The 25,518-nt window shown below is 49.8% G+C and overlaps 3 protein-coding genes across 21 annotated transcripts in view; 2 read left to right on the plus strand and 1 right to left on the minus strand.

Moving 5' to 3' along the window:
* Nucleotides 1-2,719: 2,719 nt before the first annotated feature.
* Nucleotides 2,720-7,538, plus strand: nt5e (5'-nucleotidase, ecto (CD73)). The gene is made up of 9 exons (XM_032584929.1): nt 2,720-3,464; nt 4,156-4,378; nt 4,503-4,691; nt 5,760-5,957; nt 6,048-6,202; nt 6,267-6,375; nt 6,471-6,620; nt 6,758-6,958; nt 7,032-7,538. The coding sequence occupies exons 1-9, from the start codon at nt 3,009-3,011 to the stop codon at nt 7,187-7,189; spliced, it is 1,839 nt and encodes a 612-aa protein (XP_032440820.1). The 5' UTR covers nt 2,720-3,008; the 3' UTR covers nt 7,190-7,538.
* A 209-nt stretch (nt 7,539-7,747) lies between these two features.
* On the minus strand, nt 7,748-18,361 carry snx14 (sorting nexin 14). 7 transcript variants are annotated; one of them, XM_032584850.1, is made up of 28 exons: nt 17,961-18,358; nt 17,474-17,594; nt 17,333-17,406; nt 16,883-16,961; nt 16,773-16,816; nt 16,357-16,444; nt 16,146-16,230; nt 15,911-16,067; nt 15,667-15,742; nt 15,441-15,485; nt 15,263-15,340; nt 15,075-15,189; nt 14,842-14,997; nt 14,380-14,504; nt 13,974-14,032; nt 13,777-13,903; nt 12,713-12,896; nt 12,473-12,553; nt 12,292-12,392; nt 12,114-12,225; nt 11,919-11,959; nt 11,649-11,768; nt 10,549-10,672; nt 9,947-10,111; nt 9,737-9,832; nt 8,380-8,471; nt 8,196-8,252; nt 7,748-7,897 (listed from the first exon to the last, which is right to left on the minus strand). In XM_032584850.1, the coding sequence occupies exons 1-28, from the start codon at nt 18,089-18,091 to the stop codon at nt 7,868-7,870; spliced, it is 2,763 nt and encodes a 920-aa protein (XP_032440741.1). In that variant the 5' UTR covers nt 18,092-18,358; the 3' UTR covers nt 7,748-7,867. The 7 variants fall into 7 exon arrangements, 6 of the variants coding, with proteins under 6 accessions (XP_032440741.1, XP_032440740.1, XP_032440743.1 ...); XM_032584849.1 differs by having other exon boundaries at nt 12,473-12,556; XM_032584852.1 differs by lacking the exons at nt 7,748-7,897; nt 8,196-8,252 and adding an exon at nt 8,283-8,301 and having other exon boundaries at nt 8,354-8,471; nt 12,473-12,556.
* Nucleotides 18,362-21,319: 2,958 nt separating this feature from the next.
* myo6a (myosin VIa) overlaps nt 21,320-25,518 on the plus strand; it is a 30,367-nt gene continuing 26,168 nt past the window's right edge. For 3 of the 13 annotated variants that reach the window (XM_032584814.1, XM_032584816.1, XM_032584821.1), the window contains exon 1: nt 21,351-21,701. The gene's annotated coding sequence lies outside the window, so the exon portion shown is untranslated. Of the gene's footprint in view, nt 21,702-22,439; nt 22,706-25,518 lie in introns of those variants that run through there. The other 10 variants (XM_032584820.1, XM_032584822.1, XR_004342123.1 and 7 more) reach the window with 9 other exon arrangements.

The raw sequence follows: 25,518 nt of genomic DNA on the forward strand, positions 1-25,518 counted from the left end.
TAAATGTTCATTCTAAATTTGATGTTTATTTCAGTGTCTGAAATGAAAAGCAGCGTATATGAAGTTTTTCAGATATTCTAAAACAATATTAGTGGCTATAAATAACTTCTCTAGCGTTGACTTTACAAGCAGCAATAATGATCATTACGCCCGGATCTAAGAGTTCAGTGAGAAGCGAGACTTTTAGAGAAAAGACTCGCTGTCCGTGAAATGAAGTCTTTCTTCCCGGCACTTCCGTGTTTGTCCTCTGGGAGGCGCCAAAGAGAATAATTTCTTCCTTTCCTCGAGGGCCGCAGTCCTGCAGTTTTTAGATGTGCCACAGGTACAAAACACTGGAATGAAATGACTTAATGACCTCCTCCTTGTGTAGATCAGTTCTCCAGAGCCTTAATGACCTAATTATTCTGTTCAGGTGGTGCAGCAGAGGCTCATCTAGAAGTTGCAGGACTGCGGCCCTCGAGGACTGGAGTTTGAGATCCCTGCTCTAGATAAAAAAGACCCAAAATTCATCCATATGAAAAACAAACCGAGGCGAGGCGGCCGCACATTCCAGAACAAGGCAGTGCAAAGGACAATTAACCAAAATAAAATCAAATAAGCCAAAAATAAAATCAAATAAAGCTGACATTACTCTGGCAGAATAGAAAGAAGCAAAGAAAAGTAAGAAAGTTTTAATCCAGACCAGAATTTCTCAATGTTTCAGTTATTATGTTATGAATCAAAGCAGTTCTGGGTTTGCAGCCTGGATTTAAAGGAACTCTGTTTCAGCTGTTTTCTGGACCCAACCGGGTCAGAACCACAGAACAATGGAGGCGGAGCCAAGGCTCAGGCCAGATCATCAGCAGAACTCGGCCTGAACATCTGGAAAACATCCAATCAGAAGGTAGAGCTCAGTGCATTCATTCATCCAGAACTGGACCAGGACCGGCTGTTAGAACGTTTCCTGGTCCAATGAGTCAGAACTTGGTGGAACCGTCATCTCCTCCACTGGTCCTGCAGCGAGGCTCTGAGGTCAAGGTCATCTGGTGACCTCCAGCGACCTGGTCCGTTATGACTGTTGCAGCTTTGACCCCTGACCTTTGCACCGTGCCGACTCTGAAGCTGCTAACGTGTGATCTGATTCCTGACCGCACAGGGGTTCACTGTGGGGTCAAAGGTCAGGGTTAGGAACGAGGCCTGCTTCCGGTTCTGGTTCTTCTGCAGGTCCTCAGTGCTGTGGGTCCTGATCCGGTTTGGTTCCTGCGGCATCGTGACTGACTGTAAAACTTGGCGTACGGACAAATTTGGAAAAGTGCGGCGCAGAAGAAAAGTCGGATATGAAGCCGTTCGCTCAGACCTGCTCACCTTTCCTTCATTCATCACAATTTAGACACAGAGCAGCTGCTGCTCCGCCTGTCGCCTCCACAAATACATCTTAATGTAAATGAGTAGAAATACAGGAGGTCTGCCGCCACGGGAAGCAGTAACCATGGCAACGGTAAGGATCTAGAATAATAATAATTATAGATTTTATTTAAAAGGTGCTTTCAGGGCACAAAAATAATAAAGAGAAATTTCTAAATAAATCCTAAAGATCTCAGAGCAGACGCTGTTGGAGCAGCAGAGCGTTAAAGACCCAGAGAGTCTCTGAGTGGGAATGTGGATCTAAATAACTGAATGTCGGGCGTGCCGTGGTGGCATAGCGGTTAGAGCGACCCGTATTTGGAAGCCTTCAGTCCTCGACGCAGCCGTCGTGGGTTCGACTCCGGGACCCGACGACATTTGCTGCATGTCTTCCCCCCTCTCCTTCCCTGTTTCCTGTCAGCCCCCTGTCATATAAGGGACACTAGAGCCCACAAAAGACCCCCTGGAGGGGTAAAAAAATAAATAACTGAATGTCGTCAGGATTCAGTGGATTTAGTGACTTTTGACTCTTTGTAGTTTGATATTGTTCACAGATAAAGTCTGCGTTACTTTTAGTTTATGTATATTTACGCAAACGTTCATATTTACATGCCGACTTGTAAAATATGGCGCCGCACATCTGGGCCGCCGATTCATACATGAGGTCCAGGTCCGGTTTGCTGTGGGACGACGTCTGATTCCTCCTTCAGCCATTTAAGGCTCCGAGCTCAGGGCAGTGTGTGTGTGTGTGTGTGTGGTGCCTCTCCTGCACAGTAAACCAGAACCGACCCGTTAGAGCAGATTCTGCTGAGTCATGCAGGCTTGTTTTGATGAGGTTCAGTTCCAACATGTCGGAGGTGTTACCATGACAACCAAGCTGTCAGCTGCTCTCCAGATGTTTTCCTTAACTTCCTGCTGGCTTCTGTCCAGAACCGATGCAGAGTTCTGCTCCAGACCTTAAATCCTTCCTGGATGGTTGAGCAGACAGCGAGCCCTGCTGCCGATAGTCTACAGGAACCGCAGGGGGGCAGTGATGCATGCTGGGTAAATGGCTGCATTTATTAAAATAAACCATCAGAGGAAAACCCGGAGCGGATCAGGATTCCCTTTGCTCTGAAACCAAAAGCTGCTTCTCCTCTCATTCAGAGTTTCCAGCAGCTGCTGAAGGTTTCTGGGCTCCAGAACCGGAACCAGAACCGACCCGCCCAAATGTCTTTAAAGCTTTAATGTGTCGACACGAAACTTCAGTCTGAGATCAAACAACAGGAAGTTTCAGCCTCTGTGGTCATCATCATCATCATCCTCCTCCCTGCTGGGATTTCCCATCATGCTCTCTGTCTGGTGTTTTTTTTGGTTTTGCACAGATTCGCATGAAAACAGTAAAAGTTTAGGAAAACGTGGAGCGGAATCTGGATCTGCTCCACGCCTGGAAACAAGCAGATAAAGTTACTTTCTGGGTGATATGCTGTTTATTCTCTGGTTCTGGTTCTGTTGGGTCCAGCTGGGCTTGGACCTTTGACCCAACATCTGGCTCTCAGCAGCATAGAAATGTGTTAACAGATGCTGAAAAAACCCGGGCCGAGACCAGAACCTTTCCCAGGAAGTTGGTCCGGGTTTGGGTCAGAATGTTTCGTGTTGCTGTGAGGTTCGACCGCGGCAGGAGGAAGAGGAGGAGGAGGAAGAGGAGGAGGAGCTGCAGCGGATGTAAACAGCTCCGTTTCTCCTCCGGCTCAGTTTTACGCAGCGCGCAGATGGAGCACACCATCTTCCTCCTCATCCTCATCCTCCTGCTCGGAACCGCGGTTCCGTCCGCGGCGGACTGGACTCTGGTTCTACTCCACACCAACGACGTGCACGCGCGCGTGGAGGAGACCAGCGTGCACTCCATCAAGTGCGGCAGAGAGGAGAAATGCTACGGCGGCGTGGCGCGGAGAGCCACGGAGATCCGCCGGATCCGGAACGAGGAGCCGAACGTTCTTCTGCTGGACGCCGGGGACCAGTTCCAGGGAACAGTTTGGTTCACTTTGTACAAGGGGGCCGAAGCGGCGCACTTCATGAACCGGCTGGGATACGACGCCATGGTAGGAACCCGCTAAAGTATGTCGGTCCAATCGGGTCTTTGACAGCAGAACCTGCAGATGACGCTATTTCTGCTTCTTCATATTTTCTAATGGTGAAACATCTGAAAAGTGTGGCATGTATTTAAATTCTGATTAAAGGTCTTCTGAGTTTATGTCTGAACATCTACAGAGGTAGATTCAGGTCTGGACTTTGACTAGGCCATTCAGTCTATTTGTCTTTTTGTTGCTCAGCTTTCTGTCCTGAGGTCTTGAGGTTTTCCCCTCCAGGTTGCTGTTTCCAACTGTTTCCTGTTGCTTAGTGCTGTTTCCAGCTGTTTTCTGTTGCTTCCTGCAGTTTCCTGTTGCTTAGTGCTGCTCTCTGCTCTTTCCTGTTTCACTCCTCAGCAGGCCGCTTCCAGAGTTTCTGCAAACACTTCAAGACACTCAAAGCACATCATTAAAATGTAAATGCAAAGGTAAATAAAATGGATGATAATATAAAATAAAAGTAAAGCAAATAAATGATAATAAAATATAAAATACTTCCAACAATAAATGTAAAAAATAGAACGACAGAAGCAGAGAGTTTTTTGTGACCCACCTGTGAGACCCTGTGTGAGCAGAACCATGAAAAGAGACTTTAAGAAAAGTGCTGGTTATTATCAAACATTAATATTTAAAGACCCTGATGTCCCTCTGGCGTCTCTCTCAGGTTTTTGGGAACCATGAGTTCGATAACGGCGTCGATGGACTCATGAAGCCGTTCCTGCGGGACATCAACTGCTCCGTCCTCAGCGCCAACATCCGACCCGACTCGACTCTGGCCTCCACCTTCGGCGCCGCCTTCCAGCCCTACAAGATCTTTGAGGTCGGAGGTCAGCGGGTCGGCGTTGTGGGATACACGTCACGGGAAACGCCGGCTCTGTCCCAGCCTGGTAAGAAGCCCCGCTGCCATCTCCATGGCGACCGGGTCGGTTCTGTCCAGAGGTTCTGGTCCGGTTTGTGTCTGTCAGAGCAGGAAGTGGTCCAGGGCTGGTTTCACCTGTCTGTCTCCGTCAGGACCTCACCTGGACTTCCTGGAAGAGGTCAGCACCCTGCAGCCCATCGTGGACAAGCTGAAGACGCTGGGGGTCAACAAGGTCATCGCTCTGGGTCACTCCGGCATCGCCATCGACCGCCTAATCGCCAGGAAGGTCCGCGGCGTCGACGTGGTCATCGGCGGACACACCAACACCTTCCTTTACACAGGTAGGCTGCGTACACCTGTCACTGAGGCCCAGGCAGCCAATCAGAGAGCTGGATTCCTGCGACGTCCTGCTGTTTAAATCAACCAGATGTTTTCTCTCCAGTTCGTTCTGAGAGAAAAGCGGATCATGGTTCTGGATTATTAACAGTCTGGATTCTGCAGAATCCATCCAGATAAAACATCCAGAGCCTCCAGAACCACAGAGGTTCTGCAGAACCAGCCGTTATTCTCTGAACCAAAATGGATTCTGGAGATGTCTGATTCTTCTTCTCTGGTTTTATTGACCATCATCCATCACTTCTTTTCTGTAACAATCATTTCCAGTTTAAAAACAAACATCCAGAAAAATAATGAAATCTGAAACAAAGAGACGAAAACAAAAGTGTAACAAAGTGAGACTCCATTTTCTCTGATGACTTTGTTGCTTTTGTTCTGCATTTGTCCTTTTGAACCAGCAGAAAAAACATTTTATCAAACCAACATGTCTCATATTTTGTTGCAATTATTATGTTTTTAACTGGAAATTCCACAGAAAAACCAACTGAATATTTTAAAAGTAGAAAATCTGGAACGAACTGTTCCAGAAAAGAAACACGTCTCAGATCTGGAAACGTTTTGCTACGTTTGTCCACAAAGCAGTTAGTGACGTTGGATTCGTGCTTTGAATGAATGAATGAATGAATGAATGAATGAATGCAACGTTGGGACGTTTATTGTAACTTTCTTAGAACAATCAGCTCCATATTTGTTATTAAGTTCCTCCAAATTAATGTTTCCATTTTCGACCCGGTTTGATCTGCGTCCAGAACCAGAGGAACAGAACCGGGTTTGGACCCAGATCTGTGTCTCTGCGGAGAACAAAGCCTCTTTGTTCGTCTCGTTAATCTTCCAGGAACTTCATTTCCATTTCCACAGTCTGAGCATTCATGACCCAGAACCGACCCGGTCCGATAGAACTCGGTTCTGCTCACTCAGGGAAAATCTGGTTTTCTGATCAGATTCACACATTTCAGCTCCGTCCAAACTGAAACGGGCCGCTGGTTGACCCCGGCGCCGACTCCTGTCTGCAGGTCAGCCTCCGTCCCTGGAGAGGCTGGAGGGCGACTATCCGATCATGGAGGTGTCGGAAGATGGCCGCCGCGTCCCGGTGGTCCAGGCCTACGCCTTTGGGAAATACCTGGGGTTCCTCAAGGTCACTTTCGACGACGGCGGGAACGTGGTGAGGTCGACTGGGAACCCCATCCTGCTGGACAGCAGCATCCAACAAGGTACGACGGCTACTTCCTGTCTGACCACACAGCTTCCTGGTGGGAAGGAAGACCCGCCCACTGGGAACGATGGGTTCTGATGGGTTACAGACGCGGCGGTTCTGGCCGAGGTGGAGGCCTGGAAGCAGAACCTGACCAGCTTCACGGCCCAGGTCGTGGGGAAGACGCTGGTGTTCCTGAACGCTTCGCAGTCCGCCTGCCGCTTCCATGAGTGCAACCTGGGGAACCTGATCTGCGACGCCATGGTGGGTCCGGGCCAGAATCGCTTCTGGTTCCGGTTCTGCAGGCACTCATGTCTCTGTCTCCCAGGTGGACAACTACACCCGGTCCTTCGATGGCGAGCGGTGGAGCAACGTCAGCGCCTGCATCATGAACGGCGGCGGCATCCGCTCCTCTATCGACGAGCGCATCTACAACGGTAAGCCGGGCCGGTTCTGACCCCTATGGGTCCGATCCCAGCGGGTCTGACCCATTTGGACCGCTCAGAGGACCAGCTGTGGTTCTGTCCCGCAGGCTCCGTGACGCTGGAGGACCTGCTGACGGTTCTGCCGTTCGCAGGAACCTTTGACCGGGTACAGCTGAAGGGATCCACGCTGCGCGCCGCCTTCGAGCACGGCGCCCATCGCTACGGCAGCAAGGCGGGGGAGTTCCTGCAGGTCTCGGGTAGGTCTGCGGCAAGACCGGTCCGGATGGGTCCCACTGGGCCAGGCGGGTTTAACTGGGTCCAGATGGGTCCGACTGGACAGGTAACACAGGTAGAAGTCTCCCTGACTGGTTCCCGGCTGCTTCGTGTCCTGCAGGCCTGCGTGTGGTTCTGGACGTGTCCCGGCCCGCGGGTCACCGGGTCCGCAGCCTCAGCATCCTGTGCACCCAGTGTCGGGTTCCGCGCTACGACCCGGTCCGGGACGCGGCGGTGTACGCCGTGGTGCTGCCGTCCTACCTGGTGACGGGCGGAGACGGCTTCAACGTCATCAAGAACGGGATTCTGGAGCACAGCATCGGTGAGCCCAACCCGCCCGTTCTAACACGGTTCTGTGGGTCTGACCCGGTTCTGACCCGATTCTGTTTCTCCAGGCCATCTGGACGTCTTGGTGCTGTCCAACTACATGAAGAAGAAGGGATGGCTCTATCCGGCCGTGGAGGGACGCATCACGGTCCTCAGCCGGGCCCCCGCCCCGCAGGCCACCCTGGCCTCACTGGGTTTACTGGTTCTGTTCGTGTTGAGCTGCTGAACCTCCAGCAGAGCCATCAGAACCACAGCAGGACTTTGATCCTCGTGTCTTAATAGAGTTAGTCAAACTGAACATGTTTTATCCTCCTGAACATTTCTGTCACAAAAACCCAACGCTGCATTTCCTGTAGCAGCCATTGGCTGCATCCCAGATGATCTGATTGGTTCCTGAAAGCAGCTGCTGGAGAAGAAAAGTGGAGCTCCTCTTCCTCCTCCTCCTCCTCTTCCTCTTTTCTTTTCTGGACGGATCTGAAGCGTCTTTACGTTTTTCTGGCTGAGAAAATGTTCCGATTGTAACTAAGCAACTGTAATTTTGTTTTAATTTAACTATTAAATGGACCAATCAGAGAGCAGGCTGGTGTCTTCAGTTGGTTGGATGTTGATGGTTGGTTGGTCCTATCAGGCGCCATCTTAAGCCCCGCCCACATTCAGATGTTTTCCTGTTTCTGCTGATCACTGGCTGAAATGTTCTGACCCGTTTTGGCCAGGCACCCTGACTGGACTGGACCAGAACCAAGCCGGACCGGATTGGACAGGAAGCAGACAGAAAGTGGCGAGCTGATGGGGAATAAATACGTTTATTAGACAGGAAGTGGAATGTCTGATGGTTGGGAGGCAGCAGGAGATCCTTGGTGTTGGTTCTGAGGTCCAGCCTCCGACCCGGTCCAACCCGGTCTGGTCACACAATGAACGGTTCCCTCGACCCCTGCTGAGGAGGAAACATCTGTGAGGTCAAAGGTCAGCAATGTTTCTTACTGTTTATCTTTAAACCTAAAGAAACCAGACCGGTTCTGTTTCAGAACCAGAAGCAAACAGTTCTTTAATTGAATTGGACCCGTTTAGTTAAAAAGTATAGAATGGATCTCCTGAAACCAGTTCTGGTTCCATCATGGCGCAGGAAGGTTTGATTCATTTGAACAATTCTTTTCTACAGTGAACTGGTTCAGTGCCTGATGAAGATAGGAGCGAGGCGGTTCTGGAGGTTCTGCCCTCATGGGTCCCATTACCTGGTTCAGTTCAGGGAAAAGCTCCAGGATGGCGATGTCCAGCAGGATGTAGGTCATCTGAGGACAATCAGAGGACAATCAGGTCAGGGGCAGAGCCTCTGTTTACCTGCAGGGGGCGGAGCATCTGTTTACCTGCAGGGGGCAGAGCCTCTGTTTACCTGCAGGGGGCGGAGCCTCTGTTTACCTGCTTGTTGAGCAGCGGCTGCTGCAGCGCGTGGAACAGCAGCTCGATCCCGTCTCTCTGACACTCTTCCCCGATCAGCTTCACCACGGCGTCTGAAACCAAGCAGAGCGACCCGGTTCACCTACTGGTTCTGGTTCCGGTCCGGCAGCCCGCTAGACCAGCTGAACACCTGGACCGGGACGGAACCAGCAGAGAGCTCATCAGAACCACCAAGAAGTTCTGGAGAACCGGTTCAGCTTAACGAGCTTAACGAGGCAGCCGGTAGTTAACGAGGCAGCTGGTAGTTAAGGAGGTAGCCGGTAGTTAACGAGACAGCCGGTAGTTAACGAGGCAGCCGGTAGTTAAGGAGGTAGCGGTAGTTAGCGAGGCAGCCGGTAGTTAAGGAGGTAGCGGTAGTTAACGAGGTAGCGGTAGTTAACGAGGCAGCCAGTAGTTAACGAGGTAGCCGGTAGTTAAGGAGGTAGCCAGTAGTTAAGGAGGCAGCCGATAGTTACCGAGGTAGCAGGTAGTTAAGGAGGTAGCGGTAGTTAGCGAGGCAGCCGGTAGTTAAGGAGGTAGCGGTAGTTAACGAGGCAGCCAGTAGTTAACGAGGTAGCCGGTAGTTAAGGAGGCAGCCGGTAGTTAAGGAGGCAGCCGGTAGTTAAGGAGGCAGCCATTAGTTAAGGAGGCAGCCGATAGTTAACGAGGTAGCCGGTAGTTAAGGAGGCAGCCAGTAGTTAACGAGGCAGCTGGTAGTTAAGGAGGTAGCCGGTAGTTAACGAGACAGCCGGTAGTTAACGAGGCAGCCGGTAGTTAAGGAGGTAGCGGTAGTTAGCGAGGCAGCCGGTAGTTAAGGAGGTAGCGGTAGTTAACGAGGTAGCGGTAGTTAACGAGGCAGCCAGTAGTTAACGAGGTAGCCGGTAGTTAAGGAGGTAGCCAGTAGTTAAGGAGGCAGCCGATAGTTACCGAGGTAGCAGGTAGTTAAGGAGGTAGCGGTAGTTAGCGAGGCAGCCGGTAGTTAAGGAGGTAGCGGTAGTTAACGAGGCAGCCAGTAGTTAACGAGGTAGCCGGTAGTTAAGGAGGCAGCCGGTAGTTAAGGAGGCAGCCGGTAGTTAAGGAGGCAGCCATTAGTTAAGGAGGCAGCCGATAGTTAACGAGGTAGCCGGTAGTTAAGGAGGCAGCCAGTAGTTAACGAGGTAGCCGGTAGTTAACGAGGTCGCCGGTAGTTAAGGAGGAAGCCGGTAGTTAACGAGGTAGCCGGTAGTTAAAGAGGTAGCCGGTAGTTAAGGAGGCAGTCGGTAGTTAACGAGGTAGCCGGTAGTTAAGGAGGCAGCCGGTAGTTAACGAGGTAGCCGGTAGTTAAGGAGGTGACGCTGACCTGGCAGGTAGCTCATCATCTGGTCAAACGTCTGCTTGGCTCTCTGAAGTTTCTCCTCTGGACTTCGCTCCTGGTGGTTCTCACAGAAAACGGCATCTGGACCCAGAAACACAAGCAGGAGGTTCTGGTTCAACCGGGTCAGAACCAGCAGCACTGCATCCAGAGACGGACCAGAGGTTCTGGTACCTATAAGGTTCTGGTTTCTTGTACCTCTGAGCTGCGTGATGAGCGACACCAGCCGGTGCTCCTGCAGAACCGCCTCCAATTTGGACCGCAGGTACCGGTCCATGTAGGCCTCCAGAGAGTTCTTGAACAGAATCCGGCAGGCCGCCAAGACGTGGTGCAGCCAGTCCGGAACCCGGAACAGAACGCGACCTGCAACAGAACCACAGCGTGGAATCAGTTCAGAACCGGCAGCAGCACCGGCCTCCTTCCGCTGCCCAGGCTGGATCGGCACCGCCCCCTGCTGGTACGCCTTCCAGGACTGATCTGAGATCAACCAACAGAACCAGAACCTGCAGAACTCGGTGGGAATCTGAGGACGCGTCTGTCATTTTAAAGGTTCTGTCTGAGTTCTGTTTCAGAAACTTATTTCAATCTCAGGTTTCACCTTAACCTTTGACCCCAGGCTCTCACTCAGATCTACACCAACACCTTCATGTTGCCTAGCAACAGCTCCAGCCAATAGAATTGCAGGATTTCAAAAGTTTTCTGTCATTTTGAGCCTGAAACCAGTTAGGCTTGAGACGGTTCTGGAGCCGTCCCGGTTCCAAAGCCATGTTGTCCCTGTCGCCCCTGGTTATCGGACTCACCAACATACATCAGGTAGTCGTACATGCCGTCCACGGCCACGACCTCCAGGAAGCAATTAGAGTTGTGTTTCCGCTCCGGAGCGTCGGAGAGGTCGGCGTTGTTCCGGAACAGGTCGTTGAAGAGCTGCAGGACACAACAGACGTCAGGGTCATGTGACCTGCTCAACATGTCCGCCACCCTGAGGAGAACTGAAACTACAGGGTTTTCCCCAGTGTATTTACTAGACCCCCTGCCAGGCAGCAGATTGAACTCATCCTGCAGGACCGGTCCAAGGCTGCATGAGGCCTGGAGCAGAATCTGACCTAGGGGCCCCTCTTGCTGCTAAAACCATCAGCACCTCTAACAGCTTCTGTGTTTGATTTAATCTGGGAGAGAGAGAGTAGATTAACTGGCCAACCTGAAAACAATCAGTTATAATTACAGTTTATTCATTTGCTCAAACTCAAAGATTCAACTCACAGCATCAGACTGTTGCTATGGTAACAAAACAATCTAACTATGAATATTGTTCTTTGAACTTTTACAAAGTAAACTTGCCAGCTCCTTAAAATCTTACATTTAAATGTTAAACAATTTTAAATATTTTAATCTATTTATGCTGAAACCATCAAGTCAAATTTAGCAGCATTGCTAATCTCAATAAATAAATGTTACATTTATGTATCTGTGTTAAAATATGATTATTTATGGCCCCTGAAGCCCCGGGGGCCCGATGGAGCCGCTGTCTTCATTTGGATTAAACAAAAGTGCAAATAATTGATATTCATCTTAATTGTATTTTTTGATTTGTTGTTTTTCAGACTAGTTGTTGGTTTAAATATCGTTTCACTGGAGATGTTTTCCTGTAACATTTAATTACCCAGTAATATTTTTACATTTCCTGCCTAATTAACATCTTTTAGTACAAAAACAGGGCGGACGCCTCAGCAGGTTTACTGGGGGAAACTCTGGGTTTACGTTTCATCACTTTCTGTTTTCAGCCAGGTTTTAATCCAACAGCTCGAAGGAGATCTGGGGACATCGCACGGTAGAGTACAAGTCAATGCGTAGACATGGTTACCATGGTAACCTGTTCTGACAGGAAGTGAGTTGTTTTTACCTTCTTGTTGTTCTCTGCAGACGGGCTGAGGACGGTGAGTTCTGGTCGGCTCGGTTTGGGTTTGGGCGACTCGCAGGAGTTGAAGAAGGACTGGATGAAGGGCTCCAGGTTCTGTCCTTTCTGGGAAACACACAGGGACATCAGAACCAGAACCAGGACCAGGACCTGCCTAAGACAGGCAGGAAATAAAAGTTCCAGACAGGAAGTAAAGGCTTCCAAGCAGGAAATGGAAACAGGAAGGACTGAAATATTCCTGCAGCAGGAACTCACCTCCTTCATCAGCTTCCCAGGAACAGACTTAAAGATTTTCCCTGGAAAACAAACGAAACAGTGAATGACGGAAAACTTGGGTTCAGATTCAGAGAAACTTCCTGTGGTCAGAAACCTCAGACCAGAGACCACTGGGTTTGTGAGCTCAGGAAGGAAACTCCCACCAGAAGTGGACCCGTCCAGAGCAGAACCCACCCAGGTTGACGTCTGGCAGCATCTTGTCCAGGAACTGGGACTCCAGGCTGAAGGGAGACAGGAAGTCGGCCAGCAGCTGACTGTTGCTGAGCTCAGGGAGCAGCAGCAGCCTCTGCACACAATGCAGCGGGTCAGACCGGAACCACAGGTTCTGAAAGGTTCTGGAGGACAAACTCACCCGTAAATATTCCTCAAACTCTTCCCGCTTCGATTCCAGGAATTCGTAGTTCTTTGGTCCGATGAGCCGCTTCGATGGAAGCTGAACGTCCGAGAAGGTTCCTGAAACAAGAAGACCTTTAGGGAGGAGTTTCTGGTCCGATTGGGAGGTTCTGGTACAGTCAGTATTATGGGATGGTTACCATGGAACTCTGTGAGTTTGGACTCCAGAACGTAGAACTCCAGGTACCGCCTGCAAACCGTCCAGGACTCGGGGTCGTGACCTGCTGAGAAGAAACAGGAAGTTTGTAGTGTAGATGTAGTAATAACTGTGGCCACCGGGGGGGCGCGGCTGCTGTCCGAACACTTAAATTTTAAATGATTTAAATATTTCATGAACCGTCGACCCGAAACTGCTGGTTCTGGTTCTGATTCCGGCTCACCGTCCCGGCGGTCGTTCCTCTTCACGTCGATGACAAAGACTGGAACCTTCTCCCGCTTGGCCTCGTCTTCGCAGAAATCGATGAACGGTAGCGAGACGCTCCAGGCCGACAGGAGCCTCTGGGGAGGCGCCGCCAGCGGCTCGGCCGGCCCGTCGTCCTCCAGAACCACCGTGGCCTCCTCCACCTGCAGGACCGGGTCAGAGCCGGGTCAGAGCCGGGGGCGTCATGTATGAAACACTGCGCAGTTTTCACTCTAAAACTTGGCGTACGGACAAATTTAGAAAAGTGCGGCGCAGAAGAAAAGTCGGATATGAAGCCGTTCGCTCAGACCTGCTCACCTTTCCTTCATTCATCACAATTTAGACACAGAGCAGCTGCTGCTCCGCCTGTCGCCTCCACAAATACATCTTTTTTTTCTCCGAAGAGTTTTTGCGGCGCTAGTGGCTCGTATTTTTTCCACAGTAGGCAGACAGGAAGGAGGGTGAGGAGAGGGGGGAAGACATGCGGTAAAGGTCGTTGGGACCGGGAGTCGAACCCGCGACGTCCGCGTCGAGGACTAAGGCCTCCAAACGTGGGGCGTGCTAACCCCCTGCGCCACCACAGCACGCCCCCCACAAATACATCTTAATGTAAATGAGTAGAAATACAGGAGGTCTGCCGCCACGGGAAGCAGTAACCATGGCAACGGTAAGGATCTATAACAATAATAATTATAGATTTTATTTAAAAGGTGCTTTCAGGGCACAAAAATAATAGAGAAATTTCTAAATAAATCCTAAAGATCTCAGAGCAGACGCTGTTGGAGCAGCAGAGCGTTAAAGACCCAGAGAGTCTCTGAGTGGGAATGTGGATCTAAATAACTGAATGTGGATTCAGTGGATCATTGGATTTAGTGACTTTTGACTCTTTCTAGTTTGATATTGTTCACAGATAAAGTCTGCGTTACTTTTAGTTTATGTATATTTACGCAAACGTTCATATTTACATGCCGACTTGTAAAATATGGCGCCGCACATCTGGTGTGCGTCCGCCGATTCATACATGAGGTCATTTCCGTGTCTCACCGAGTCGTCGTCCGGGTCGGCGCCGGCTGGCAGCAGGCCGCCCTCCATGGTGGAGCTCCGGAACACGCCTTTGATCCGGTTCCCGATCCGGCCGATGCCAAACGCCTCGCCCCGTCGGGACGGATTCCTGGAGGGCAGAGACAGTGAGAACTGGGCCGCCGGTGCCAGAACCAGGTCGGTACCGGGCGGCTCCTGACCTGTTGATCCTCGCGTTCCGGGTCGGTGACTCGGATCCTCTCAGCAGGTGTCTGAAGTACTGAGAGCCAGAAGAAGACAAACCGGGTCAGAACCAGCCCAACGGCGCCGCTGGGAAAGTTTTCACTCCCCAGATGCTTCAGGCCGGGCGCGGGGTCTGGACTGGCCTAGTCAAAGCCCAGATTCGGGTCGATCCGGGTCGGCCCGAATCAATCTAAAACATGGTTTGATTACTTTAGTTCCATCCTCAGGTTTGATCCGGTTCAGCGTTCCGGAAACTGGAATGCTGATGGAAAGTTGAGAGGAAGGAAAACCTGCGGCAGAAAGCCCAGGTTGCTTGACAGGGGGAGTTTTTCCTTCCACACAACCTTCCATTAGCGAGTTGGAACCGGGCAGAGCGGGCCTCACCTCGTCGCTGTGGCAGAACATGGGCGTGAAAACGTCCTCCAGCAGGGACAGAACCAGTTCGTAGGCCTGGAACAGGAAGGGCTTCCTCTGCAGCGCCACCACCTGGCTGTAGGGCGCCACCGCCACTGCAAAGCAGCACAGGGTCCGATTAGAGGTTCTGGTGGTTCTGACGGGTCTGGGTTCGCTTGAAAACAATTTAAATTGATGTGTTTTTTGTTTTCCTGTTAGTGACTTTAATAATAATTTAAATCTTTGATTTACTAACTTTGTGTTTATCATCAGTTTTATGGATGTTTGATTCTTCATGTAGAAACTGATTGGATTATTGATAAAGTTATTGATGATGTTGGGATAATTTCGATCCAATAATTGATCCAGTTGATAATCTGTTCTCATCATTAGTGTCCTGCAAGGTTCTACAGAACCAGAACCTCAGCAGGTTCTGGTTCTGGTTGTGCTCACCGCTCCGGATCCCCTCCACCACGGCCGGGTCGAAGCGGATCTTGTCGGCGCTGTCGTCCCGGCAGAAGGTCTGATAGATGTGCAGAACCTCTGCATGCAGCCGCCGCAGCTCCGGGTCACTCAGGTCCGGACTCAGGATCCGCTCGTTGAACTCTTCTGCAACACAGAGGTTCCGACCCATCAAACCGGACCTTGGAACCGGGCCGGGCCGGGCTGAGCGTTTAGGGCCTTACCCGCGGCCAGGCAGAACTGCAGGACGTGAACGGCTCCTTCCTGCTTCAGGAAGTTCAGGAAGCGGAACAGCAGATCCTGCTGGCTCCGGATCGCCTTCAGCTGCAGCTGCAGAACCTGCAACACAGAGGGGCCGGTTCTGGAACGGTTCTGACCCAGTTCTGGCCCAGCTCTGGCCCAGTCCACTCACCGATGGCCTCCTGCTGCTGCTGCTGTATCTCTGCAGGAAGGGAACCAACGGCGACGGCGGCTCGGCGGCGGCTTCTGGCTGCAGAGGAGAACAGCCAATCAGAGTGCAGCTGTAGCAGCAGCCAATCAGAGCGCAGCTGCAGCAGCAGCCTGTGTTCCTACGGCGGAGCTCCACCTACCGGAGTGTGGTCCACGAAGAGCAGCACCATCAGGTTCACCGTGTCCTGAAACACAAACAAACGTTTCCAACTCGGTTCTGTTCCTGAACCGCTTTGCAGTCGGATGTTTTAAACGGGTCGGCGGATTCCTGAAGCCATGTTTGGTTCTGCATCGTCGGCAGAAACCCGAGGGAGGTTCGGTCCGGTGGGCCTGGTTCTGATCGATCGATAACGGCAGGCTGCTCACCGGGTCGGCCATGAAGTCCATGGTGGGCAGGAAGACGGATCCGGCCATCACCTCCCGCAGCAGCAGAGCCAGAGACCTGGACCAGATGGAAACAGAACCACGGGTCGGAACCAGACAGAACCGCAGCTCACCGGTTTTACTGGGCTTGGTACCGCAGCAGGAGGACCGGTACCGACCGACCGGCCTCCTTCTCCTCTCCCATATGACCCATCTGGTTCCTGCAGACCCGACCCGGTCTCGGTACCTGCAGTCGGTGGTTTTGGGCGGCATCAGGTAGGGCAGCAGCATGTCGGTCAGCGTCCGCAGGTAGCGCAGCTCCTCCCTGCGGCCGCGCAGCGCGGCGTGCAGCCCGGCGCTGTACCCGTCCAGAGCGGCCCGCTGCAGGTCCTCCCACCGCTTCGCTGCACACAGGACACAGAGGTGAGCCGACCGGGCCTTCCTGTTCCTACGGCTACAGTTGCTATGGCGACAGACCCTACATCTGGCTCGAGCCTTGGCGATGACTTCCAGGTGCTTCATGGCAACTTTCATCACTTTATCAGCAAACACGGCTGGGAGGTCGACCTGCAAGGAGCCGGAAATCACCCTCTGACGTTACCCAGAGTTCTCCACTCCCAACATGGCCGCCACTCATTCCCCGACAGGAGTGGCGGCCCAAGCTCTGAGCAGGTCCGGTTCTGACCCGGTTACCTTCTGGGCTCTGCGGATCAGCACCGAGGAGAAGAAGCGGAAGGTGGTTCTGACTTCATCCAGCCAGGCGTCATCCTCCGTGATGTCCCTGCAAGAGGAGGACAGACGTCAGTACGCCGTTCAGCTGCTGCAGCCCCCTGGTAGCCGCCCCCTGGTGGTAGCCGCCCCCTGGTAGCCGTCCCCTGCTGGTAACCGCCCCCTGGTGGTAGCCACCCCCTGCTGGTAGCCGCCCCCTGGTAGCCACCCCCTGCTGGTAGCCGCCCCCTGCTGGTAGCCGCCCCCTGCTGGTAGCCACCACCTGCTGGTAGCCACCCCCTGGTAGCCACCACCTGCTGGTAGCTGCCCCCTGCTGGTAGCCGCCCCCTGCTGGTAGCCGCCCCCTGCTGGTAGCCACCTCCACCCTGCTGGTCGCTCACCTGTACCAGGGATACACGAACTTCTCCAGGACCAGCTCGAACACCTGCGGAAGGGCGGCACAATTCAGAGACTTGTCTGCATGTTTGGGTCAGAACCGAGCCGGACTGACCTCTGCCACAGACGCATCCACCTTGGAGTGAACCCTCAGGTCCAACCAGGGCTGCTGGTTCTCCAGGAGCAGTCCAGGCCTGCAGGACACGGACAGAACCTCAGGACCTTCCTCTGGGTTCTCACACACAGAGGAAGGCCCGGCTGAGGTCTGAACTCTCTGATACCCCGAAATATAATCTAGGCCTTTAAGAAGCATCATCTTGTGGGAAAAACTGGAGGAAAAACTGCCACAGACCTGAGGTCAAAGTTCAGCCTCCAGACAGAGATATTATGGGATGGTTTAGATCAGGTTCAAGGGTAGAATGGCCTAGTCAAAGAACAGACCTGAATGCAGCTGAGAATCTGTTTTCAGATCTTTTATGATGAACAAAAAAAACTCCATTAAAGTAAATAGTTTTGGGGGTAAATAGTTTATGTTTGTGAATATTTGAGGTTCTGCAGAACAAACCGGTGGCGCTGGCATCGGGTCGTGCCGCAGACGGCGCAGCTGTGGCCCAGAGGGAACAGTTCCGGATCCTGCCGCTGTTGGACACAGAGAGCATCAGAACCGGCGCCGGGAGGTTCCGGTATCGTGCCGAACCGGGCCTACCTTGGCTCTGGGCTTCACGGGGAAGAAGACGTTGGGCAGCAGCGAGTCGGGTCCGAGGGAGAAGTAGAAGGTGACGAACCCGGCCAGCAGCGACCAGAACATCAGGAAAACGTGGAGGAACCTGGAGACGGAACCAGAACCGGATCAGGACAGAAGGCGGAACCGAGTCAGAACCGGGCCAGGTTATTGGTTCCAGGAAGTTTCAGTAACTGTTGAAAGTCAGCTGGAAGATCTGGGCCGTTTCTGTTTGACAGTGGGCCGCAGATGGCCCCCTCACCTCAGCTTGGACACCGCAGTTCCACAGTAATGACGTCACCTCTGTACTGAACTCGTACCCGTTTACCTGAACGGAACTTCCGGATCACAAGAAGCAGAACTATCCAGAACTCTGAGGCTCTGGCCCACATTTAGCCCAGAGAGGTTCTAAAGCAGCAGAACCGGGTCAGACATCACGTGACCCGCCGCTCTTCCTCCTCCTCTTCCTCACCTGTGGAGCAGCACCGTGAGGCCCAGCAGAACCAGCAGCAGGCAACAGGACAGCGGGTACTGCCGCCCCGCTTCCCGCAGCACCTTCACGCCCCGAACCAGAACCTCCATGTAGCGCCTCCAACTCGCCATCCCGCCCGGAAACGCGGCTCTAAGCAGCCATGTTCTGAAAGAGCTCGGTTCGGCTGAAGACAGTCGCGACAAGAACTTCCAGCGGAACCGAGGAGTTCCTTTATGAACTAGAACCCATCCGGTCCAGAAACAGCCCGTTACCCGTCCCGGTTCCTGTTCCGGTCCCCCAGCAGCTTTGACCCGGTGTTTAGTTCTGGTCGGACAATTTTCTAAAAGTCCAAACCGACTTCCTGGGCAGGACGGCTTTAATCCGGCCCCGGGTTGCCAGGTCCGACAGAAACCCGGAATAACTGTGTTACTACACGGCCAGCCTGCTGATTCAGAGATCATAAAGGTGTTATTAAATATTAATGTTATTTTCAGTCATAATCAATTACTTAACACTGAAATATTTAAATTACATCCCATCTATAAGCTGTTAAATGAGCTGAGCTGCCTTCACTTCAGAACTTATATCCTACCAGTTCGTGTGTAGCGGTGGGGAAACTCATGGCCTTCATGCTGTCTAATTCAGCTCAGCGCTCTACTCCTCCTATGAAGTGTGGACTCAGTCAAAGTCACATCAGGGTTCAGAATTGGGACAGAAATCCACATCCAAAATGGCGGACTGGTCACTGTTTAGCATCCTGCTGCTGAAAAGTACAACTACAACAAAACAGATTATTTTAAATGTACAGTAAAGGTATTTCTGCTGGAGGTATTTGTTGAGATATATTTAAATTTCATGTCTCATTTAATTTATTCCTCCTACAATTGATGGAGATATATAGATGTTAGTTGTAATATATAAAGGTCTTGTTTATGTCATTTAATTAGCTCTACATCCTTAAGAAAATGAAAAATTAATAAATAAAGACTAAATCAGACTGCTATTCTGATTTAGTAAATTATATTAGTTGTGTTACCACCCCCGGGCCACTAGAGGCAAACCCAAAAAGATGCGACTAAGAAGCAGGTTTAGAAGTAAACAGAAAGCCACAGAGTTTGTTAAAAACTGTGAGCTGCGCTGAAGTAAATAAAAGAGAGAAGTTCAAAGACATGCCGAGAGTTCAACTTCTTCCTAAAGGTGAAGATATATCACAGATATAAAAAGAAAATAAAAACGGGAGATCGGGAATAATATAAGAAATAGCGCCCCCTTCACTTCCGGAGTGCAATGGTCCCATTTCCAAATAAGGTCTGAAACTGACAGTGGTCCGTCCCGTACCTTCCTGTTTGCTGCAGCGAGGTGTACTTGCCTTTAACCGTCAACATGAACGAGGGAGAGGATTGGCACAGAGCACAGCACCAGCGGTGGATCCCTGACGCGATCTGGCAACCCATGACCCAACCATCGCCGCTTCCTGTTTGCTGGTCGATCATCTGATGATTATTTACAGTTTAAACCGACAGGTGGCTGGAGCGGCCGCAGGTAGAAGCAGTACTGCACTGCAACATACTAAAAGGTATTTAGTTAATAAACTACTAATATTTCAAATTATATCAGACAAAATGCAAAGTTATGTGCAAATCCAAAAGAGAAAAGTAAAAACAAGAGGAAAAACATTTTACAAATAAAACGAATCAAACCGATACTGACAGAAATACTGCTGCGGTTTGAATGTTGTGTACAAAACACGATTTAATTAGAATATCTACTTTTTTATTTGTTCCTTGCTTAAATATTTCCAACCTCGTCTTAAACTATTTTAAAGAGACATTTAAAATGTTTAAAACTTTGTGTCTTAGAAAATTTACGAAAAATGTTTTTCAGTGGTTATCAGCATTAATACAACTGTATGTCTAATTTTCAAAATCTTTCTAATTATTTTCCTTCAGAAAACTTAAAACGTATATTTGAAGGCCTGAATTTTCAAAAGCTATTGATTAATTTTTTTTGTTCTGTTTTTGTGGAAATCTGTGAAATTATAACTTTGCATGAATTTTCCTGAATTCAACAAAAGAATTTCATAAAAAATTTTTGTTTCTTATGTAGACGTCATTTGTACGAACATTTAAAGTAAAACAAGTATTGAGTAAAAAGTAAACATTGACTTTAACCTTGAAATATAATTTAATAATACATAATTTCATCATCAACCAATAAGATGAATATTTGTTCAAACTTGTTAAAATGAGCCCAGATGACTTTACCACAGCTGTTATAAGGATGGAACATTTTTATTAAGTCAACCTAAGGTGATGTAAAAACTTTAGTTGGGGCAACATTTTTTAAAGTTAGTTTGAACTAATTATTTTTAATTTAATATAATGGCTAAAGACAGTTCAGTCAAGTTAAAGTTATAGCAATAGTTTTGATCGAGTGTTTTGAACCTGACAGTTAAAGTTAACTGAGTGAAAGCAACAAGGAACTACCCTGAGTCAAGTTGAGTCAGTAAATATTGTTTTACAGTGAAGTGTATTTAATATCCACATCTTCAGGGGGAGCAGGTAGGAAAGAACATTGAAAAGATGAAGACGTCACTGAACATAAACATACAGATGTTTTTGGGTCCAAATGTTCAGTAAAGTTACTCGCTGTGGGGAGAACAGTCAGGAGCGATGCTTGATATTACTGAGGAAAAGTAAACGGTACGCTGCAGTACCTGCGTACTTCCACCTGGTACTACCCGCCTCTATCATATATATTATAAAGCAGAAACAAGTTTAATAATTTATTTAACTAAAGGCAGCTGCAGCTTTGTGATAGCAGTAAACATGATGAGAACAGCAGAACAGCTCAGGAATAGGGGGAATAAACTGACAACCATAAACGCAGGGAGAGGTTTCTGCAACATCGGGACAGTCGTGGCAATCTGGAGGCTGATGACATGATCTGGTTCTCCATGTTCACAGCTCTGATGAGCTTTTATCTGCCACTCTGAGACAAACGGCTCTTTGTTTCCTAAAGGAGGAGGACAACAGAAGAGCTTCTGGCTCAACAAAGAAACATCTAGTTTCAGTTTCAGACTGCGACGTCGGCTTTACAGAAGGAAAGGAGCCAAATTATGAAATGCTCTCTTAATGAGAGCATCAAATGTATATAGCACTTTTTAGGACACTCAAAGATCCTTACATTTCTTTTAAAAACAAAACTGATACTAGTATAACTTAATAAAGGAGGAACTCACTGAAAAGTGTATTTCAATAATTACATTTAACAAGTGTAACTTATATATTCACGAATACTTGTGAACATATAAGTTATTCACAAATAAAAACCCAACATTCCGTTCTCAAGGGCGGGCTACATTTGCACGCCGCACCTTTCAGATTTTTATTCGCCAGAAATACTTGGTAGTTATGAATAATTAACTCTTTCACGAGCGCCTTTGTGTTTCTTTTGTTTGAGTTAAAGGCTGCGGTTGGAAACAGCGCCCCCTGCGGCCGGTCCTGCCCTCCCGGGACTATAAAGGCAGCGTGTGACGTCACGGGGCTGTTTCCCAGGATCGCTGCGGGAGAGGGAAGCTGCTGCTCGGGAAGAGTGTGGAGCAAGCCGCCGGTGGAGGGACACAGTCTACTGGAGGACAGCCGGCTGAAGCTGCGCGCTTGTTTCTGGGGACTTAAAGACGCGGTTCTACATTCGGTTCGACCCAAACTGAGTTCCGGCAGGTCCGTCCAGAAGAGCCAGGTAGGAACCGGCGTTAGCACCGGGAAGGTTCTGATCAGTGAGACCGAGCTGTTAGCTAGCTGGCGGGGGCTACACTGCTCAGCATCCCGGTTCCAGTTCCAGAACCTGTCGGTACCAAACCGACAGCCGAACACCTGATTGTTCCGGATCGATTTGAGCAGAACATTATGACTACCTCCACTTCGCACTGATTGCCCAGCTTTGTCTCCAGCTGCTCCCACCAAAGTCCATGTAAAAATCAGGTGATTTAAGCCAAGCTGGACCGCGGGAGGAGGTGGGTGTGTGGGGGGCTTGGTTCATCATGGTGGGGTGGAGCTGGGTCGGAACCGGTCATCCGCCGGGAGCTGGGTCCGAACCGGTCATCCGCGCTGGGAGCACCGAGACACGGGAGGATGTGCTCTGTGGTCTGACCCCGGATACGGGAGCCCTGCTGCGGCCTGCGGGTTGACAGGAGCCGGGGAACCGGGACCGGTTACAAACCGGAACTGCCGCTGAGCCTGGGAACCAGAACCGGCGGACAGGTCCTGACTGAAACAAAATGCTGTCTCCGATGGGTTCGCCGGTTCTCATGGGTTCGGCTGTGGTTCCGGAGCTGCAGTGTTGTGGTTTCAGGGTTATATAAGAGCTGTCATTGTTGTGGAGCTGCTGCCATTATCTCTCCTACTGCTCTGCTTTTGTTCTTATGTCTGACGAAGGCTTTTATTCTGAAATGATCCAACTTCCTGCTGGGTGGAGGCCGCGACACCTGCAGCCGCCTGTCACCTGGACAGGACTTTGACTCCCCTCTCCTTCCTGCTGCTGCTTCACCGCAGCTGGGCGGAAACTTCACCAAGTCCCTCCTCTCCTCCGCTCGGCTCCCGACCGGTTCTGGTTGGAATCGGTTGTGATTCTGGACCGGTCCCTGCTGGTCCTGTTGGTTCTGGACCGGTCCCTGCTGGTCCCAGTCGTGCCTCCAGTTGATCCTGTTGGGCGAACTGGACCGGAGGGAAATCTGGACCTGAACGGTACGATGAACCAGCCGGGTTTCCTGTGAAGCTGACCCAGAGCCGGTTCTGGAGGGGAATAGAACTTAGTCCTGATTGGTCACCTGGGGATCATGGATCCACTGGAAGCATGGTGTTACCATGGTAACAGGAATTTCCTACCAGATAAAAATGTAGCAGTACTCTCTAGAAAGTATTCACACCCCAGAAAGTGACCTTTGACCTGAGACTCTGACCTGGAGAACCCATTAGTTGGAACCGGCTGCATTAGTATTCACACCCTTCCACTAAAATAGTTTGGTGTAGTTTTATCACCCAGGGGTCAAAGGTCAGCAGTTCCAGCTGCTAATGCTGCCTGGCTCAGTGGATCCAGACTGGACTGGAGCGGGTTGTGACCCGGTTCTGACCTGCTGGTGGAGTGCAGACAGTGGTTCTGGTTCTGTCTGCTGCTCCTCATCAGGTTCTGGTAGTTTTTGGTTTTTCAGTTTTGTGATTTTGTTTAAAATGTTTTCAGTTATTGTTGATCAACCAGCTAATCAACTGCCATATGCAGACTAGCTTAACTTAGCGTAGCTTAGCTTAGGGTCGCGGGGTCAGCGGGTTTAACTGGATCTCTGGCTGGGTTTGGGTTCTGCTGGTTAGTTTCACTGATTCTGTAGAGAAATGAAATTTCTGGTTCTGGGAATTCTGGATCGAATGACCCTTAAAAATCCGAATCAAATCGCTAAAAGCTGATGGTTCTGTTGATTCTGGACCCGTTCAGGTAGGGATGCACCAATTTATTGGCCAGCTGATTTAACAATCACCAATTTAACTAATTTTGGAAATCGGTGATTGGCTGATTTTTACATGTGAAGTTGATCTTAAGCACCGATTTGATCTGCCTCCACAAAGAGATTTAAATCAACTGCTGTCTTCTTCTGCTCTGCGCCGCCAAGTTTGACTAGCAGACAACAATGACAATAGTCATCTCACTGTTGGCAACTTATCAACTTTCTTGCTACATTTAGCAACATTTTGGTGTCGGTAGGTCAGGATTCCTAATAGATTGGTGATCGGCCAGAAAACTGCAATCGGTGCAGCCAAACATCCAGGTGTTTCAGTCTGATTGTCCTGATCTCTTGCTGCGGACGTTGCAGCAGATCATCCGATTGATGGTTCTGATCGGCTCCTGACCCAGAGAGGTTCTGCCTGGTTCTGCTCATACCTGCAGCGTTCATCCTGCATTTGGGTCACGGTTTGATTCCTCTGGGTTATTTTTGGCCGCTGAGCGTCCCGGACCTTTCCGCTCCGAAGCGTTCACATCGGTTATGCAACAAGGGCTGCACTGCAGAAAATGGACATGTGTTTAGCGTTAGCTTCTGCTGATATTTTATGTGTTTAGTGTTAGCTTCTGCTGACATTTTATGTGTTTAGCGTTAGCTTCTGCTAACATTTTATGTGTTTAGCGTTAGCTTCTGCTGATATTTTATGTATTAAGCGTTAGCTTCTGCTGATATTTTATGTGTTAAGCGTTAGCTTCTGCTGATATTTTATGTGTTTAGCATTAGCTTCTGCTGATATTTTTGTTATGTGATTTAGTATTAGCTCCTTCTAGGCCTTTATGTTTTTAGCAGTGTAGCATTAGCTTCTGCTCATATTTTTGTGCGTTTCTCATTAGCTTTGGCTGTCATGAAAATAAAAAATGTCAGTAAATATGTTTTCAGTGGTGAAATTATGTATGATTTCACACCAAAAATATCTATCAGCAAATTTAGTGTAAAAATGAGCTCTCCTTCAGGACCACGGTGGCCATCTTGAAAAATGGCTGCCATCTTGAATGTCTTTGTTTTTTTGGTTTTGGTTTTGTTTTTTAGAAGCTATTTTCTATAACTGTAGTCTGATATTTCTAAACTAGTCTGAACGAAGTCAGGTTGTTGGTGTGAATTTGCAGAAATATTCGGCTCTCCTGCAGGACGGCGTCGGCCCGGCCTGGTGCGGTTGTGGTTCCCAGTTCTGCATGACACCCTGTCTGTTAGACGAAGTAAAAGAAGAAATGGATCTGGTTCTACCAGGAAGCCTCCGTCAGAACCAGTGGCCCGGCCTGGCTGTGTAATGAACAACCTCTGAGCTGCTTGTGACTCGTTTTATTAGTTAGACTTCGACTCGGATCGAGACTCTTCCTGTCAATCTTTAACTTGATCAGCTCAGCACAAAAAGGCCTGATGTGGGCCGGACCAGGCCCACACAGAGCCCTGACGGACCGGACCGGGCTGGGCTCCAGGGTGAACTTGTGTTTGTAGTGATTTGAAGAGTCGTATGTAAGCTAGCAGCGTCCTGCGTAGCTCCACGCTGGTTTTACTGCAGAACCATAAAGTTTGCCGTTTATGGTTCATAACTAAGTAACATTTTATCTCAGGTCAGCTGAGCCCAGCAATAGAGCTGTCACGTTATGGAGGGGGCCGGGTCCAGCCGGATCGGCACCAGAACCTGCTGTTGGTTAGCAATGATGTTCAGACCAGTGGAAGAAAGACTCCATTAAAAAGTTCAACCTGAAACCATGTCAACAAATCAGCAACATTTTCATTTAAAGTCCTCTTTTTGATGCTGAATTATTGAATAAAAGAGATGAACATCAAAGATATTTCTAGTTTTTAATCAGATATTTTTAGTTCTTTTTTTATTTTTTATTTTATTTTATTCCTCCAGGGGGACTTTTGTGGGCTCTAGTGTCCCTTAAATGATAGTAGGCTGACAGGAAACGGGGAAGGAGAGGGGGGAAGACATGCGGCAAATGTCGTCGGGTCCGGGAGTCGAACCCGCGACGGCCGCGTCGAGGACTCGAGGCCTCCAAA

This window comes from Xiphophorus hellerii, chromosome 15, assembly GCF_003331165.1.
Source record: "Xiphophorus hellerii strain 12219 chromosome 15, Xiphophorus_hellerii-4.1, whole genome shotgun sequence".
Lineage (NCBI taxonomy): Eukaryota > Metazoa > Chordata > Actinopteri > Cyprinodontiformes > Poeciliidae > Xiphophorus > Xiphophorus hellerii.

What these genes read in the sequence shown, in the direction of transcription:
- nt5e (XM_032584929.1), top strand. Translation starts at nt 3,009, where the DNA reads ATGTTTCGTGTTGCTGTGAGGTTCGACCGCGGCAGGAGGAAGAGGAGG. An exon ending in CAACACCTTCCTTTACACAG is followed by an intron (nt 4,692 to 5,759) that starts GTAGGCTGCGTA and finishes TCCTGTCTGCAG; the next exon opens with GTCAGCCTCCGTCCCTGGAG. An exon ending in CGACGAGCGCATCTACAACG is followed by an intron (nt 6,376 to 6,470) that starts GTAAGCCGGGCC and finishes TCTGTCCCGCAG; the next exon opens with GCTCCGTGACGCTGGAGGAC.
- snx14 (XM_032584849.1), bottom strand. Translation starts at nt 18,091, where the DNA reads ATGGCGAGTTGGAGGCGCTACATGGAGGTTCTGGTTCGGGGCGTGAAG. An exon ending in TTCGTGTATCCCTGGTACAG is followed by an intron (nt 16,445 to 16,772) that starts GTGAGCGACCAG and finishes CTCCTCTTGCAG; the next exon opens with GGACATCACGGAGGATGACG. An exon ending in GCAGTTCTGCCTGGCCGCGG is followed by an intron (nt 14,998 to 15,074) that starts GTAAGGCCCTAA and finishes TCTGTGTTGCAG; the next exon opens with AAGAGTTCAACGAGCGGATC.